Genomic DNA, 18,035 nt, shown 5'->3' with positions numbered 1-18,035 from the left:
TTCATAGATGAAGAAATTGAGACTCAAAGTTCAAGTTCTCCCTAGGATAAGAATGCAGCTTGTTTGATCCTAGTCCAGAGTTTATTCATGACTTGCTTCCTTTTCATACAGAAAATGAGGCAAAGACACAGAAGACCAGGAGTCAAGTATGACCAGCCAGAGTAGCCCAGAAGTGACCCACCCAATGGCTACCTCTGTCCATCCCTCCTGCCTCTAGACCTGCTGAACCACACAGAACATCTGGCACCAAGAGTGAAAAATTCAGTGCATGTAACACAGACCTACCAGCAGAAACAAACAAACAAAAAATAGCCCTGCGGTTAGGAGATCTAGACTTACCCCCATGCCTTTGCCATCTTGGGAAGGTCTCTTTTCCCTCTCAAGCCCTGTACTTCCTCATGTTTAAAATGAGGGCTTTGGATCAGACTAGCCATTCTCCAAGTTGGAGGGGTCTACCCCCAGAGTTTCTGACTCTAGAGTCAGAAAGCTGCTTTTGAGCCTGGGGAATTTCCACTTGCAACCAGCTCCTAGGTGCTGCAGGAGTTGCTGGCCCAGGAACAGCCTGAAACCTATGTGATAGGCCATCTCTAAGCGCCTTCCTTACCAGGACCAGCAGTTGAACAATTGGTGAGAAATTAGTTCCTCCTACTCCACCCCAGAAAGTCTCATGAGCCTCCCTAGGGAGCTTTATCTCTAGTGAGCAATGGGGCTCAGGGGAACAGGCCACAGGGAAGAGAGGCCCTTCATAAAAGAAGGCACGTGGCCTGTGCCAGCACCCCAGGTGCAGGCTGCCAGCTGGCCAGCAGGGGGCTCCTGGGCACCTTTTCTTTGAGAGCTCTGAGAGAATTTGCCAACTGGACAGGTCCTGGCATCAGGGAGGGACTGGGGCAGAAGGTAACCAGCAGACATCTCTGCCAACCCCTGAAAAACACCCTGGCTGAGATCAGGAACTGTTAGGGGGGCATCTCCCTGCCTCCAGCCTCTATCTGCTACCTTCCGTGAGGACAGACATTTAAATACAAGAGTCTGGCAGAAGAGACCAGGACTCAGGATAAGGGTTTGTCCACAGTGCCTTCATCCAAAACAATATTCCCTCCGTCCAATTCCAGCCCCCTTCAACTTCCATCCAAGTCTCTCCTGCATCTCATTACCTGGCTCCCACGATAAGCTGGTTCCTGGAGGGATCCAGAGCGAGCTGGGAGAAATCTCGGGCTCCAGGGTAGGTGAAGTTAGATACCCATGGCTTCAGATCTGGTAGGAGAAAAGGCAACCCTGTGGTTACTGTTCGACCAGAGTTCCCAGCTGCCCACCTTGGAGCAGCCAGCTGTGTGGCCTTGGGGAAGATCAGAGTGCTGTTTCTGCAATTGGAAGAAGATTTTACCCTGTACACAGGGGAACTTTGAATCATCCCTGACTTTCCTCCAGATCTCCAGCAGCCATATCAGTACACATCCTGTTTGTTTTTATCTCCAAACGGTTTCTCAAATCCACACACACACATCTTTCACTCCATTCCCATCTCCTATCATGCACCCTCATCTCTTGTCCTGGATTGGTGCCAAGAGCCTCCCAACCTGCCTGATGCACTCACTCCAGTCCATTAACACAAGGCCACCAGAGCCATTTTTCTAGAATACAAATGTGGCTATGTCACTCTGAAGCTTTAGAACCCTTCCCAGCTCTCCAGGGAAAGTTTCAAGTCCTATCACCTCTGGGTTTCTGGCCTCACTGTTCTCCCAAGCTATCTGCCTGGCAATCATTTGACTAAATGAAAGAATGATGCTTCATCCTTACATTCCCTCCAACCCTCTGCCCCCGCCACACTAAACTAAAACATACTTCTCAAACTCATAGAGCCTGAAAACCTTTGTGCCTCTGCACAATGGCACAGTCCCTGTCACCCCCAATTCCCTGACCCCCACAAACAGGATTTAGAGCTCCCAGCCTTCTGCTTTACTGACATCAGAATTCTACCACAATATGCTTCTGGCCAATGGTTTGTCTTGAAGACCAAGAACCATCAATCTTTTCCTTTTTTCCTTCCTTCCTTCCTTCCTTCCTTCCTTCCTTCCTTCCTTCCTTCCTTCCTTCCTTCCTTCCTTTCTTCCTTCCTTCCTTCCTTCCTTCCTTCCTTCCTTCCTTCCTTCCTTCCCACCCCCCCTCTCTGTTTTGTCAGTTATAGGGCTTGAACTCAAGACCTGGGTGCTGCCCCTGAGCTTTTACCTCTCAAGGCTAGCACTTTACCACTTTGGTCCACAGCTCCACTTCCAGTTTTCTGGTGGTTCACTGGAGATAAGAGTCTCACAGACTTTTCTGCTCAGGCTGGCTCCGAATCACAATCCTCAGATCTCAGCTTCCTGAGTAGCTAGGATTGTAGGCATGTGCTACTGGTTCTTGGCAGAAAGATCTTTCTTGGATCCTGGGCAACTATAAATATTGCATGAATTTAACCAGGAGAATCAGGTCTTAGATAAGATTCCATAGAGGTGGAAGGGACAGAGTCTGAGAGGTCAGAGTCCACCCTATCTTTAAGAAGGTTCTTCCAGACAAAGCCAGTCAGAAGGACTGAGTGGGCAGAAAGGGTACCATGCAGCCATCTGGATAAATGGGGAATGGTCTGGAACTGTGCTGGCTGACTTTCTCTTGTTCTTTTCCATGGGAGACCCACTGTTCCTATCGTGGCCCATAGCTCCTTAACAGATCTCACTCCATCTATGCCTCCCAGCAGGGAGGGAACTAACACCAGTAAGGATGGAGCTGTAGACAGAAGAACTTTTACACTGATGGGATAAAGAAGGTGAATGGGAGGCCCTGTGCTCTCTCTCTTCAGTACATTAGTGACTGGCTCACATAAGTCCCAGAAGTGTGTGTGTGTGTGTGTGTGTGTGTGTGTGTGTGTGTGTGTGTAATCCAAGGGAAATAAATCATTGCTCATTATCCCTCCACTACAGAGTAAAAGCAGCCCTTCATTTCTGCACGACAGGCAAACACTTAATCGCTCCCTGGAGAACTGGAGGTTTTTTTTTTTAAGTTGGATGTTTTTCAGAAAATTGTGATATGCATGATTAAAAAAAGAAATTCTGCAGCAAAATGGAACAGACTCCTTGGGCCCACCCCTGCCCCCAGCAGGTGACAAGTTGCTGGCAAAAATTGTCACAGTACCTTAATGGTATTTGGACATATAGGTATAATCAATGGATCTAAACCCCAGTGAGCTGGTTTTTTTGTTTTGTTTTGTTTTTTTGCTGACCTCAGCCCCACTCTTGAAAATCTTGGTAGGATGTTGGACAACCTTAGAGACTAAACCAAGGGCTCTCCTGTCCAGGAAAGACCTGGATGCTAACCTCTGCACATTCTCTTTATCTTTCTGTTCTGTTCACATTGTCTGTCCCTGGCACTCAGAATGTGCTCAGCCTTTTCCCTGTGTGTGTGGTCCTCTTCAGACCAGATGCTTTCTAACAGCAGCAAACAGGCTGTACTGCAGTCCCTCCTTTCCTGCAGACAGGGGCATTCCACATGTGGGCAGCTGAATGGGAGAGCAATGCATGTGGCCTGACTGGTCCATGCAGGGACTTCATTCCATCTCCATTCAAGGCCTTTATCTCAGGAAGGATGACAATGGAAGCTGAGGGTGGGAGGTCCTTGCAGCGTCTGCTCCTCTCTTCCAGCCCCAAAGGAGCCTACATGGGTAAGTGGCGAAGGGCAAGGAGAGAGGTGGCTGGGCACGGTGCCTTGGTGCTGGGGAGCCTTGGGAAGGGAGCCAACTTCCTCTTATTAAACAGGCAAAGGGGACCAGAGGGAAGGCTGTCTTTAAAACACCAAGCACGTTCTGAGATCTGTGTGCAGCAAAGGCTTTGGACAGGGACTTTAAGAGAAAAATGACATTCTCCATGACGCGCCTGTGATTTTAATTATAGCCAATTCAATTACCCACTTTGTGGATTAACCACTGCTGGTGTTAACTCCAGGCTGGTTTCTCCCCGCTGTCGAGAAAGGGCATGCTGTGGCCAACAACAATGTGAAGGCTGAGAAGAAACCCAGGTGGCCCCCTTCAAAGAAACCCCAGGAGAAGATTGAACCTTACAAAACATAAAACCTCCCATCAGCTTTTGCAACTGGCAGCTGCTCTAGGATATTTAGGGGTTGTTCACAGATCTGTCAGGTGGCAGAAGAGAGGAGAACTACAGCTACAAGGTAGGAGGCCCGCACATTAGCCAGAAATGCAGCATGCTGTCTGAGGGGGTCTTGGAAGCCAGGGGGTTGAATGTGCTAGAATAAGGCAGTTTCTCTGAAACATGTCATCAGTCCCTTGCCCAAGGGAAACCAAGTTGCTACTGTGTGTTCGGCTGTACCAGAAATGTAGGGAGACCAGGGAAACAGTTGAGGTTGTGACTAGCTGGGCCAGGAATGAAAGGCAGTGGCCTTTGAGAAATAAATATAAGATGTCTGAGCACCCAAAAGAAATGTTTGTTGCCAGGCCCTGGTGGCTCACGCCTGTAATCCTAGCTACTCAGGAGGCTGAGATCTGAGCATCGAAATTCAAAGCCAGCCGGGGCAGGAAAGTCCGTGAGACTCTTATCTCCAATAAACCACCAGAAAACCGGAAGTGGTGCTGTGGCTCAAGTGGTAGAGCACTTGCCTTGAGCTGAAGAGCGCCAGGACAGGGCTCAAGCCCAGAGTTCAGGCCCCACGACCGACAATAAATAAATAAGAAATGTTTGTTTACCTCTGGCGCACAATTGTGCCTTCTCCGTGCTGGCACCAACAGGGCTTATAGAAAGTTGGTGATTGCTCGACATGGTGCCTCATACCTGTAATCCTAGCTCCTCAAGAAGCCGAGATCTGAAGATCATGGATCAAAACCAGCCTGGGCAGGAAACCCTGTGAAACTCATCTCCAATGAACCAACAACAACAAAAAACCAATACTGGAGCTATGGGCTCAAGTGGTAGTGTGCCAGCCTGGAGTGAAAAACTTAAGGGACAGCATCCAGGTCCTGATTTCATGCCTTAGTACTGCCACCAAAAAAAGCAAGAAAGAGAGAAGGAGAGAGAGAGAGAGAAGAAGAAGTTATTGATCTCAATATGCCTCACACATACACACACACAAACACACACACATACATTGGCAAATAGGAAAACTCAAAGCTGTAGGGATGAAGAGGGGGTGGCAGGTTCCTTCATTCCTTCATTTTGTAAGCAGGTGGGTGGGACATCATGTTCATTTAACTCACGCTGAAGATCAAAGATGGTCTTAGGAGACCCAGACACTAAGGACCCCATCTCTCTCCTTGCTTGTCCTTCTCCTACCCCTGTGTGCCTCCATACAGACCAACTACAAGAAGCGGAAGGTAAAAAAGGATTCCTCTGAATCAGTAGGGCCAATCATACCCCAAACCCTCCAAGAGGAAATGTCTATGAGGAGCTGTCACAGAGTCCTGCAATCTCAACCCACCCTAGGAATTCTGCTCCTCTGTTTCCCCAGTTGGTCTTTCCCTGCAGAGACAACCACCAAAGCTAGGGGATCCCAGCTCAAATAAGGCAACAGCAAGAAAATAGCTGGGAATCTTCCTCCTGGAGATAGGAACCCACACTCCCAGCATGCCCTTAGCGTCCCATTCTAGCAGCTCCCACACCTCTCATTCATGTGGCTCCTTAAGTCCCCATGCCAGCCTTGGACTTGATGATTGATTTTCTGCTCTGGTTTCCATCTTTTCTGACCCTGCTGGCCATGTGGCCACCCAGAGGACAGGGATTTGTGTTTTCCTATCTAGACTATGTGATTGCTCTGCAGTGAGCAAGCAGCAGTATTAGGAGACTGACCTTGAGGTGTGATTTTGAAAAGTCTCCCCAGCATCCAAGGCTTGCTTTTCCTATTTGTAAAAGGAGGAGGCAATCTCGTGTCCCTGCCCACCTTCCCCAACCAGGTGTTTCTGAAGAAGGAGTAGCCCAGTGTTAATTGGACTCAAGGACCAAGGATTCTGGAGATTACACCACAACATATGTGGTGGCATGTGAAATGTGAATGTGATTGTGAGTCAAGCAAAGACCCTCAAACTGGTTAATAGGCCATGGGAGAACTTTTGGGCCTCTCTAGAATTTGCATTTTATTTCATTTTTTGGATTATCGTCAAATGTATATACTAATTTTAGACATCGTGGAGAATTTATGGACCCTTTGGAATATGTCCAGAGATTCACAAATTCCAGTTTGGGAAACACTTTAATACAACACTCCCAGGCTCTCCGTTGACACAGAGAGGAATAATGAGTCAACCTTTCAACTGAGGGCTCCCAGAACTCTAAAGACAGGCATTCCTGCAGCAGCAGATTTAGACCAAGAAGGAAGCCTTCTAGAGATCGCCAGGGACTTCCTAATGCAAGAGGCCCCTTGCTCCTTCCTTAGAAGAAGCTAAGAAATGGAGCCTAGCCTTACAGAACAGATAGAACTGAGGCCACCAACCAAATCCTGACCACTCTCAGGCAAATTCATTCTCTAGAAAGATGTCCACTTCTCCCCATACATATGAACGACGGACCTGAATAAATGATTCAGAGACAAAAATTAGATCCAGCCCACTATTACCTGTTCTTAAAATATCTATCCTTACAGGAAGAAGTCTCAGAACCTACAAGAAGTGAACAATCCAAGGGCTTCTAACACCTAAGAAGACCCTACTCAGGTCTGATCTAGGTCTTTCAGGACAACCAAGTGGGATGCTCTCACCTTCAAAGGCCACGATGGGGTGCTCCCTCCGGGCGCACAGCAGCTCACTGTTGGGCTCATTGGAGACATCCTGAGAGCTGCAGAGGTGGGACACCAGCAGGGTGAGGCTAGGCAGGAACAGTGAGATAGCCAGGGGTCCTGGGCCCACCATGATTGGCCCCTCTGCAGTCCTAGCTCCTGGAGGCAAGCTGGGAAGAAGACCTGCAATGCAAAACTCAATCTCACTAAGCATTCCCTCCATCATGGCTCATATCTCAGTTTCCTCATGACTGTCAGTGGTCCCTTGGGGTTTTAAAAGATACATTTATATTGCATCTATGTTACTCAGAGTTTACTCTGCCCTGGTAATGCAAAGTTATAGATCATATCTTGAAAGCTAATTTCCCTTGTAATGGTGTTCTGGACAAAACTGACAAATTACAGAGCCTTTTCTATTATGATCCCAAATGCTTTCAAATTCATTTTAATGATAAAGGTGGTATATCCATTTAATAACTGGAGCTGGGGCAATGGGGAATCATTTGCAGAAAGAAAAACTTGGACCCAAGTCTAACACCTTACAAGGAAGAATTCCAATTGGATGAAAGATATAAATATTAAAGATAAAATAATAAACAAAATAAGAAAATTTAGATAGAATCTTCATGTCATGGAGTGGAATACTATGACTCAAAACCCAGAAGTCATCAAAGAAAAGACTGATTAAATTTGACTATATTTAAAGTACAAACTTCTACATGCCCTCCTCACCCAATGAGATGATCAAGACACTATGTTGAAAACAAACTTTACAACTTGGGGGTGGGGAGGGAGGAGTTGGGGAGGTGGGGAAGGAAGGGATTGTAGGAGAAAAACAAAGGAAGGGGTAACAATGCTCAATAGGAAATATACTCATTTTCTTACTCATGTAACTGTAACCCCTCTGTACAGAATTTTTACAATAAAAATATATATTAATTTTTTAAAGAATCAAAAGTCAAATACAAACTTGAAACAAATATTTGCAATTCAAATCACGACAAGGACTTTTATTCATAAACACATAAGAACTATTAGGAGTTGGTCTCAGGCCAGCTGAGATAAAAGTTAGTGAAACCCTATTTCACAAACAAACTAGATGTAGTAGTAAATATCTATAACCCTAGGCACTCAGGAGGTAGAGGTAGGAAGACCGACTAAACCTTATCTGAACAAAACAAAAGTTCTTGAGGTTACAGCTCAAGTGGTAATGGGCTTGCCCAGCAAGCATGAAACATGAGTTCAATTCCACAAAAAAATACCACCAAAAGGAAGGAAGGAAGGAAGGAAGGAAGGAAGTTAGGAAGGAAGGAAGGAAGGAAGGAAGGAAGGAAGGAAGGAAGGAGAAAGAAAGATGGGGCTGGGAAGGTAGCTCAGCGGTAGAGTGCATGCCTTGCAAGCATGAGGCCCTGGGTTCAATTCCTTAGCACCACATAAACAGAAAAAGCCGGAAGTGGTGCTGTGGCTCCAGTGGTAGAGCCCTAGCCTTGAGCCGAAGATCTGAGCGACAGCACCCAGGCCCAGAGTTCAGGCCCCATGACCGGCAAAAAAAAAAAAAAAAATTAAAAAAGAAAGAAAGACGGAAGGAAGGAGGGAAGGAAGGGAGGAAAGGAAGAAGGGAGGAAGGGAGGGAGAAAGAAAAGCAGAAGACCAGCAATCCAGTAGAAATGGATAAAGAACAGAGAAACAAACAGGGATTTAAATATCTTGATATTCTCACCCCCTACCAAGAGCAATGCAAATTTACACTTAGAATGGGATCCTACTTATCATCTATCAAGTTAGCAAAAATTCAAGGTAGACAGCACCAATACTGGGGCTTGAACCCACAGCCTCATATTTTCCCTCAGCTCCTTGCTCACAGCTGATGCTCTACCACTTGTGCCCCACCACCAGTCCAGTATTTTGCTGGTTAATTGGAGGTGAAGTCTCCCAGACTTTTCTGCTCAAGCTGACTTCCAACTGCGATCCTCCAGGTCTCAGCCTCCTGAGAATCTAGGATTACAGGCATGAGCCACTAGCACCCACACAAAACAACACACTTTTGGTGAGGCTGTGTGGAGAAGGGTCCTGTCACATACTACTAAAATTTGCAAAATGGGCACACGCTCTGTGAAGCTGGGAGTACCTAGCAAAACTACCTACGCAGTTATTACCCTTTGACCCAGTAGCCTAATTGATGCTTGTACACCAGCACCAGTTTATAAGCTATACAACTGTATTATAAGATAATGCACAATTTGAGTGTCTATAACAGAGTAATTGTTATGTACATTGAATTTAATAACGAAGTTTTGGGGTTCTGGGGTGGGTAGCTCAGCAGTACAGCTTTTGCCTCATATGTGCAAGCTGCAGGGTTCTATCCACAAAGAGAAAAGAGAGGGAGGGAGGAAGAGAAAAAGAGAGAGCACAACATATTTAGACCTGTGTTTTACGTGTTGTTTTTCGATTCATTTCTCTAGTAATTTACTTTTATTGAATTTTGTGTAAGTATCCATCTGCAACCGACTGTAAATTGAATCATCAAACCTGTTCCTCCACTACAGATAGTTGAGAAGCAAAAATAGACTGCAGAGGCACCTGCATGGCACAAAATGACTTGCGTATGAGGTTTTTCACCATTACATTCTTTGAAATAACAGAAGGATAAAAACAAACCAAACATCCAGAAATAGGAGACTGCTTACAAAAGTCAGGGTGTTTATCTCTGTAATGGAATACTATGCAGCTGTGAAAATAATGCTATTTTCTTCTATGAAGTGAAAGGTAGTGCTAAATCAGGGACTTCCATCATCCCCTGGAGCAGGTGAAGGGGTTTCAAAGCTTCTGGACAAGTGAGAGCCAGAGGGGAAGCATGGGGCTTCTCCTCCCTCTGAGACCTTTGTTCCTGAGTCGTCTTCTTCCCTCTTTCCTCCATTGTGATGATTTCCTTCCTGCCTGTTTCCTCTCGGGTGTGAATGGGATGATACCCCTTCACTAAACTGCTGCCTGGCTTCAAGGAACTGATACACAGACAACAGCAGACACAGCCAGCCTACACCCTTTCTCCCCCCAGGGAATGTGTTGATTCCCAGTTTTGATTCCCTTGTCCTCTGGCACAGGTTAAGTGTGTACATACTCAGCCCTTCTAGAAGAGCCTGGACATACCTCTTCGGCAGAGACCCTCTGGGAGGCAGGATGGACCCAGACTTTTCTCACACAGCCTCTGGAGTTTCCCTCCAAGCTAGGTTTGGCTTTTCTGCTGCAGGCGGGCTTGGCTGTAATGTCCTATCCTTGGTGCTCACTAGACCCCTTTCCTGGCACATGTCTGTGACCCTCCTCAAACAAGGTCATGGGGGGTGGGAGAGGGGCATTAAGGAGCTGGCCCAGCCTCTGGAGCCAGACAACATGAGGTCAAACTGATCTCTAATTATGAGCTGTGACACTGTAGGAAAAACAATTTCTCCCTGCCTTGATTTCCCTAACATCAATTTCAGTGGCAGAAGTTAGTTCCTTTAAAACAGTGCCTTCTGGGGTGGCACTGTGGTATCCTTTGTCCTTTGACCCTAGGCCTTCCATGGGTACCTCCCTCGACTCTCTGGCTCTGTTTCTGCCAGGTAGATCCACTAGACTGTGTGCAGGGCTTCCGTTCCTTCCTCTGAGTCTGGCCAATGGAAGGAAAGAAGAAATCAGTGGGAGCGTGTCCTGTTCCTGCTTCTAAAATTGTTCCCCAGTCTTGCCTTTGAACCCAGGGTGGTACCAGCCCCAACGTGCTGCTCATGATCCCACCTGGCTCCCAAACCCCTTCCCACAACACTGCATACACTTCCTATATTAAGTTGCCCTTACATTTCCCAATTTGAGAGTGTCATCTGTTTCCTAAGGGGACTCTTGACTGAAAGAACACCTAATTAAGGAGACTGAACACACATGCAAACATCCTGCTAGGCTCTCTTCATCAGCCCCTGGGGGCATCTCAGATGGCATGACAATGCCCTTCCTTCCAATGTGGCCCCTCCCCAGCCTTCCTGCCAAGTCATCCAGGTAGGACTGCCACCCTCAAAGGACTCAGGCCTGGCGGCTCTGCCCTTTGTGTGGCCAGATCCTGATCCCCAGGGGCCTGAATCAAGGATACAACCCAGATCCCTTCTCCTCTCCCAGTCCTTAGCCTTTACAGTTCCTCATTGCTACAGCAGAAGTCCCATTCCCATTATGGATTTTATGTAAATATGTTCTCCAGGTCCCTCTTGAATCAATCATTGCTAGATTAATATCAATGCATACATCTGGGCCCCAACATAGCACACTTGTCTGTGATTCAGGGGACAGGAAGAGACATTCAAGATGTATGAGGGGCCAGGGAAGGATGAAGGCAGGGCCTGGATTTGGGATCTTCTTTACTCAAATACCTTTCCTCTAAGCCACGGAGAAGAGAGATTGAGAAAGATGCCAGTGGATGTGCATACAGTACATGGGGGTCACCCAGAGGCAAGTGACATCACAGGACAGCTGGGGGAAATCCTTCTATCAGATCAGTGTAGTGTCCCAGGCCTTGGGAGCTGACTCCAGGTGCTCCACAGGGCTTCTACACAGTCCTGTATTGCCACCAGCTTCCAGGAACCTCCATCTTTCTTGACATGGAAGCTAGTAAGTAGGTCCTCAGGGGGAACAAAGCAGCGTCTGAGCAGCAGGACAGTGAATATGGTCTGGAGTTTGGAATGTCAATAGCCAGGGCAGAGTCTGATGAACCAGAACTTGCAACATTGCACATTTTGGAAGACAGAGCAGAGGTACCACAAGAAAAATGAAAGGGGTGGTAGATCCTCTGGTCACTGAACATCACAAAATCTGACCTTTACAACCGGGTTCTAGATACTTTGGGAGGTAGGGGCTCCAATTTCTAAGAATTCCTCATTATCTCCCCTTCACCCACAGCCAAAGGTGTAAGTCCCAACACACAGTAATCCTCAACCCAGTCAAAGCCGCATGTGCCAGGGCAGTCACATGACCAAAACAGACCAACCAGGAGTTCTTTCATAGCAATTTGGCCCCAAGAGTCAAACCAGCCTTTGCAGATGAACCTAAAACATATACTATAAGCCCTGGGGAGGGGTTGGTTATCTTCCCCTGTCATTATGGATTAGAACAACCTAAAGACAGAGCCCAATAACAGGAGGTGGGGAATAGAAGTTCACAGAATGCTGACAGATCATCTGTCCTGAGGTCTGGCTACATCTTATGTTGATGAACTACTCCTCTCCAGATCCCAGTTAACTGGGGCCACCTGTCTAGAGGGCTGAGAAGTTTCTGAACATGGCATGTTGCCTCTGGCCCTCGATAATGTAGAATCTGTGCTGGAAATGAGGAAGGCCAGGACAGACATCAGCAGGTAATGATGTGGACAACTCCTTGTCTGACACATGCCAGGTGGCTTCAACAGGTGGCCCATGTGTTGTGTGATTGAGTCATTGATAGGCATGCAAGAAGGACATTTCTTCTTCCTACCCAGTCCACAGATAGGGTGGGTGGTGTCCTGTTAACTGCTTGCCTTTGTTCAATGTTCTTTACCCTTGTGCTAAGCATAGTGGCATGAGAAGACAGATAGAAGCTGGGATGTTGACCCAGGATCAGGTCTGCTCCACCAAACTCCAGACTCCTTTCCTACTTCTGAACCTGGAACACACCTTACTTGTTTCTTATTTATTTACTTATTTTCTTTTAGACTGAGGATTAAGCCCAGGACCTCAGGTGGGCCATGCACTCTACCCTAACCCTGAACTTCTATATCTCTGGTTTCTCTTAGGGTTGTCTCATTGACTAAATAAACTATTTTGCTGGAGGTATGGCTTAGCTGTAGAGCACCTACTGAATAAGCATGAGGTTCTGAGTTCAAACCCCAGTACTGCCAATAAGTAAATTCCTCAAATGGTTTAGAACAGCACTTTCTGCTCTAAAGTGCCAACTATTAGTATTAGAAATGTATTAAGAGATTAGAGGTCTAATCCTTTTTTTGGCCAAATACCATTATTATCCAAATACAATTTGGCTTCTTATACTTAAATGCAAATATTTCTAAGACAAATAGGAATTTCTGTTTCTATATGTGTGATCTGATGCTGAAACAATCTCAGAATTTCTCCACCAGCAGAAATCAGAGGCCATCTAATTTTTCTTAGGGTTACATGGTATCCTGGAAAGTGCTGAGCTTGAGAGGCTGCTGTTTTTGGTGCAAATCTCAGATTTTTCATTCATAAATAAGACCAACAATTCCTTGTCTTAGAGGGAAGGCCTTGCCGCACCCAGAACTAAGGCAGGCACAGAGTAGGCCTTTTGTAAACACATTTGTATAGGTTGGTAGGTATAAACAATGCATTCAGCTGGTTTATATGTTTATATTCAGCTATTTACATGAAACTTCACTGAGTGCTTACTGATCATGTTTTATGTGCCAAGCTCTGCATAGATAGGGATGTGTGGGTTGGGGAGTCTCACATGATAAAAGCTTGGTCCCTATCTCAAGGACCTTATAGCCTAATGGAGGACAGGAGATGTGTTCCTGAAAGGCAGAGGCAGCGATCCAGGCCAGGAGTCTGAATAGGGAAGGGGCCTTGGAAAGCCAGTCTGTACCCTGTCTCTGGGCTGCTTGTCATGGGCATGGTGGCAGGGTGCTCTAGGAGTGGGGGAAGGGAGGTGAGGCACCAGCTGACTCCTGCTATTTTGGGAAACCCTGAGCCAGGGTTTCCTCCTGAGCCAGGAGGAAAGCATTTTCCTAAACCTTCATCCAGAGCTTCTCTTGCATTTGCTCACATTGCTGCCCCAATTCCCTGTGGGCCCTTGCTATGGGGTCACTCTAAAAGGGCCTGGAGGTGTGTGAAGGCATGTGCGTGTATGGAAGAATGCGCATGCACGCGCGCGCGCACACACACACACACACACACACTCACACCAGGAATCATTCCCTGGGACTTCTCCAGGGTTTATTTTCCCAGCACAGACAGTAGGCAGATTAGCTGTAACCACAGAGGGGATAAATCTCAGGGTGATGCTGGGGGGGGGGGAAGGGCAGAAGGCCAGGACCCAAGTGGTCCAGAGGCCCACAGGACAGGGACCTTGCTGGGGCAAAAGAGAAAGGAAAATGTGTATGTGTTAATGCTGAATCCCCCACAAAGCCCAGACTGCCTTCTTCCTATACAACTGTGCCCTCCCCTGCTTGCAGGAGAGCCAACTATCCAGATCATCTGAGAACACCAATTCATCCATCACTTTGTTCAGGAGGAGGAGACAGGAGGGGTCCCAGCTCTTACAGTTTCACAGCCTAAGAGGAGGCCAAAATACAGGTAGCACATGATCAGGAAGAAGGTGCTATGAGTGTCTTATAAGGTATAAAGTACCCTGGGAAAACAGGGAGGGTTGCCCATGGGATGAGCCATGATGACATCTGTCAAGCAAGGCCTGACAGAAAATGAAGTGGAACTGTCCCAGCCATTGACGCCAAGAGCACTCCAGACGGAGGGACAGCATAGGCAAAGACTTGGCTCTAGATTTCCTCAGCTAAGATGCTGAGATGTAGACAGAGAGAGGTACAGAAGGAGAGGAGTCTGGAAAAGAAGATGGAGGCCAGATCAAATCTAAATCTCCTACAGGCTTTTTTCTGCTCATAGGAGGACTCAGCAATAGTTGGGACAGTCCATCAGTGCTTTGAAAAGTCAAGTGACAGGCGGCAGGTGGAAGGAGGGATTTAACATATTTACATGTCATGGCAACTCTGAGCATTGGAATCGAGTACCTCTTTGTGCAGGACAGCCCAGTCTTACATCTGGAACCTAGTTGGACCTCTGCTCCTAGATCATCCTTATGGAGATCATACCAGCTCCATTGCAGGACTGGGCCCCATATAAAGACAGGAAGAAAGAAACTAGAAATCTAGAAACTAGTTTCTAGAAACTAGAAACCCAGGATAGAAGCCATGTGTACCTAGGCAGAAACACTAAGACTTCTGAAATTGCTGCTGACAAGAAAAGCAGCAGGCAAGACTCTTTTCATTTTTATTGAAAAAGAAAAAAAGGCATGTGGCTGGGTACCAGTGACTCAGACCTGTAATCCTTGCAACTTAGTAGGTAGAGATCAGGAGAACCCGGTTTCCAGACCAGCCCAGGCAAGAAAATTCTTGAGGCCTCATCTTAACAGAAAAGGCTGGGCACAGTGGTTCAAATCTGTCATCTAAGCTCTATGGAAAGGTAAATACAAGGATCAAAGTCCAGACCAGCCTGGGTAAAAAGCAAGATCCTAACTCAAAAGTAGGCAACGCAAACGTGAGCAGTAGAGCAGGAGACCCTTCGTTCCTTCCCAAGTGCTGTTTTTGTGTGTGTGTGTGTGTGTGTGTGTGTGTGTGTTTAAGTATAATGAAAAAGGATAACTACTGACCCTAAAGGTAAAAGTGGCTGGAGCAGAGTGAGTATGTGCAAGGCACATCTTTGGGCTGCCAAATCTCCTGGTAACTTGGTATGAAAGCTGAAAGATATCCTCAAAATCATCATTCTCATTTAACCAGTGGGAAAGAGAGGTTATCAGGTCAGAGGAACTGGCCCAAGATCCCCGCACTGGTTAACAATGGAGTTGAGCTGTGACCTGGGGACTGTGAGCACTGCCCTCACCATCCTTCCTGGAGGACTCACCGGCCCAGACCTGTGGCATCCTTCCTGGAGGACTCACCAGCCCAGACCTGTGGCATCCTTCCTGGAGGACTCACCAGCCCAGACCTGTGGCATCCTTCCTGGAGGACTCACCGGCCCAGACCCATGGACGCATTCCACGGCACTGGCTCCACACCCTCCAAGCCGTTTGCAGAGTCTAATTTAGTTTCCTGAGTTGGCTTTTTTTTTTTAACCCAAGGAGAGCACTTTCTAGCTATAAATTATTAAGCTGACTTTCTGCTGCAAATCAGCCTCCTGTGAGTTGGGCTGCAGGAGCCAGTTTCCCAGGTTCTGAATGGCTCTGGAGAAATCAATTCCAGGGGTTCCAGATGGACAGGGCAGAGTCAAGAGCTGGAGTCACCCACTGACAGCTGCCTGGCAGCTTCTCCCAGCCCAGGGCCTTGCAGCCAGGGGCGAGCATTAGCGAGGAAGCAAAGATTCTTCCCCCAGTCCTCACCTCAGGGGAAGGGGTTCAGGCTGGTCCATCTCCAAACCCCTCCCTCCTTGCCTCCTTTCAAAGTCTCCACTTGGCTATCTGCCTGAAAAAGAGAAAGGAAAAGAAAAGCAAAAGAAACAGAGGAGAAAACAAGAGCAGGAAAGAATGTTTTCCAGCTACAATTCGGCATAGAAAGTCATGGGGGGTGCCCTTTCACCCCCAATGCTCAGCCCAGGCCATCAAATACGCAGCAGTAGGCTTCTCTATGGAGGCAGAGGTATCTTCCCACCACCCAGCACTCACCACCTGGGGGGGCTGAGCCCAGCCAAACTCAGCACAAAGATAAGATTGAGATGCAGATCCCTCCCAGTGCTCTCAATAGAGCAGACTGGACACAGATTTTCTTCTTTTCTTCACAGTTAGACTGATCTGAGGAAGAGATAGGGGCCCAGAGACAGATGGGGACCAGATGCAGGGGCAGAGGGCAAGGGCTGAGTGGGGGCAGCCTGGAAACACTTTTGAGCTCTGGAACCTTGTGAGTGTAAGAGAAGCCACACCTTCTCACCCTGCCCTTTCCCAGAGTAAGCTCATTCCTTGCCTCTGCATTTTTCAGACCGTGTGTGTATGTATGTGTGTGTGTATGTGTGTGTGTTCTTCACTCTTCCATGTAGCCCTAGAGCTCCAAGCCATGCATTTTGTCTCATCAAGGTTAGGAAGTCCTTCCTAAAGTCCCATGCACATCCCTCCAACTGCAACTATACCCATGGAGAAGATAAAAGGAAAATATGATCACAAAAGGTTTAACAAGAGGACCCATTTGCTTCAATCATGAATGTGTACTCATTGGCAGAATCAAGACTAAGTAATTAAACAAGAATAGCCATGTTATCATATACCAGGCAGGCTCTGTGCTTAGTATACTCCCTAATCCACACATTAGCTTTGTGGGTTAGGCACATACTGTAAGTAAGGAACTTGAAAAAGTCAAATCTGTAGAAGCTACATCTAAACTCTGACATCTGGGCTCTGGGAACTGGCCCCATACCTGGTCTCAGCATATCATACAGAACTTAGCCAGGCACGTGTGTGTGTGTGTATGTGTGTGTGTGTGTGTGTGTGTGTGTGTGTGTGTGTGTGTGTGTGTGTGTGTGTGTGTGTGTGTGTGTGTGTGTGTGTGTGTGTGTGTGTGTCTGCATGCACGCATATATGTGTACCAGTACTTGTACTCAAACTCAGACTCTGGTACTCAAACTCAGACTCTGGTCATATTCTATCACTTGAATCATACCTCCACTTCCAGCTTTTTGTTGGTTAATCAGAGGTAAGAGTCTCATAGACTGCCCTGTCTGAGTTGGCTTCAAACCATAATCCTCAGAGGCATCCTGAAATAGCTAGGATTACATGCACGAACCAGGGGCAGCCAGTTAGAAACAACACTTTTTCACACAGTCCGATGAGAGGAGTTCAGACCATTGCAGGGAAACCTCCCAAGCGCCATCTGCAATCACTGTCATTGTGGTTGTAGTGCCTGGCCTTATTCCTTTGAACATAGTGTGTCAACTAGCAAGAATATACAGGCATACTCACATCACTGGGAAAAGCAAGTGTGAACATATTGAGGGAAGATTGAGAGAGAACATAACTCTTTAGAGGAAGTAGACCAAACTCACAGGGAAAGAGTCCATCACAGGAAAGAGGTAGCTGCAGGTCCTCATGAGGTCCCTGCTTCATGGAGCTGCAGTGTGCCTTAAAGACACAGAGTCAAGAATGTGTTTGGTTTATGCCTTGCCAAGATCAGTAGAGGCCATGATAATGGCACTAATATGATGATGGGTAGGGTTTTAGTTCCTGATTCTCCAATATTCTGCAATACTTTATTGCTTTTGTAAGGAAAGAGAAAACAAAGGAGACTGGCCTACTTTAATTACTGGAATTAAATGCTAAGGATGTTGCCAAACACATCTCCTGCTTATCTATTCATTAGAGCAGCCTCATGTCCCCTCCCCACGGGCAGGTGCACTGTGAAAACATCTTGCTATCAGATATTCTGTGGCTGGCTTTATAAAAAGGAAACTACATTTGAAAACATGCCTATAGCTCAAAAGCAGATGCATAAGCCAGAAAAATGTCTGGATTTTCTTGGGTTTTCCAGCACAGACTCATTTGTTTAGCACAAACTTTTG

General features: G+C 46.9%; 1 protein-coding gene across 2 annotated transcripts in view; it reads right to left on the bottom strand.

Annotated features, from left to right (window-relative positions):
* Positions 1-6,909, bottom strand: part of Sema5b (semaphorin 5B) — a 44,897-nt gene extending 37,988 nt beyond the window's left edge. Inside the window, exons 1-2 of one of the 2 annotated variants that reach the window (XM_070030066.1) lie at positions 6,727-6,909; positions 1,152-1,251 (exon numbers count right to left, since the gene is read on the bottom strand). In XM_070030066.1, coding sequence (XP_069886167.1) covers positions 1,152-1,251; positions 6,727-6,877 — 251 coding nt within the window. In that variant the 5' untranslated portion in view covers positions 6,878-6,909. The remainder of the gene's footprint in view (positions 1-1,151; positions 1,252-6,726) is intronic. The other variant, XM_070030065.1, reaches the window with a different exon arrangement.
* Between the last annotated feature and the right edge of the window lie 11,126 nt (positions 6,910-18,035).

Source organism: Dipodomys merriami, unplaced genomic scaffold (assembly GCF_024711535.1).
Source record: "Dipodomys merriami isolate MVZ:Mamm:240054 unplaced genomic scaffold, mDipMer1.0.p SCAF_2, whole genome shotgun sequence".
NCBI lineage: Eukaryota > Metazoa > Chordata > Mammalia > Rodentia > Heteromyidae > Dipodomys > Dipodomys merriami.
The sequence above is the reverse complement of the archived record's forward strand: the minus strand, read 5'-3'. Positions and strand labels throughout refer to the sequence as shown.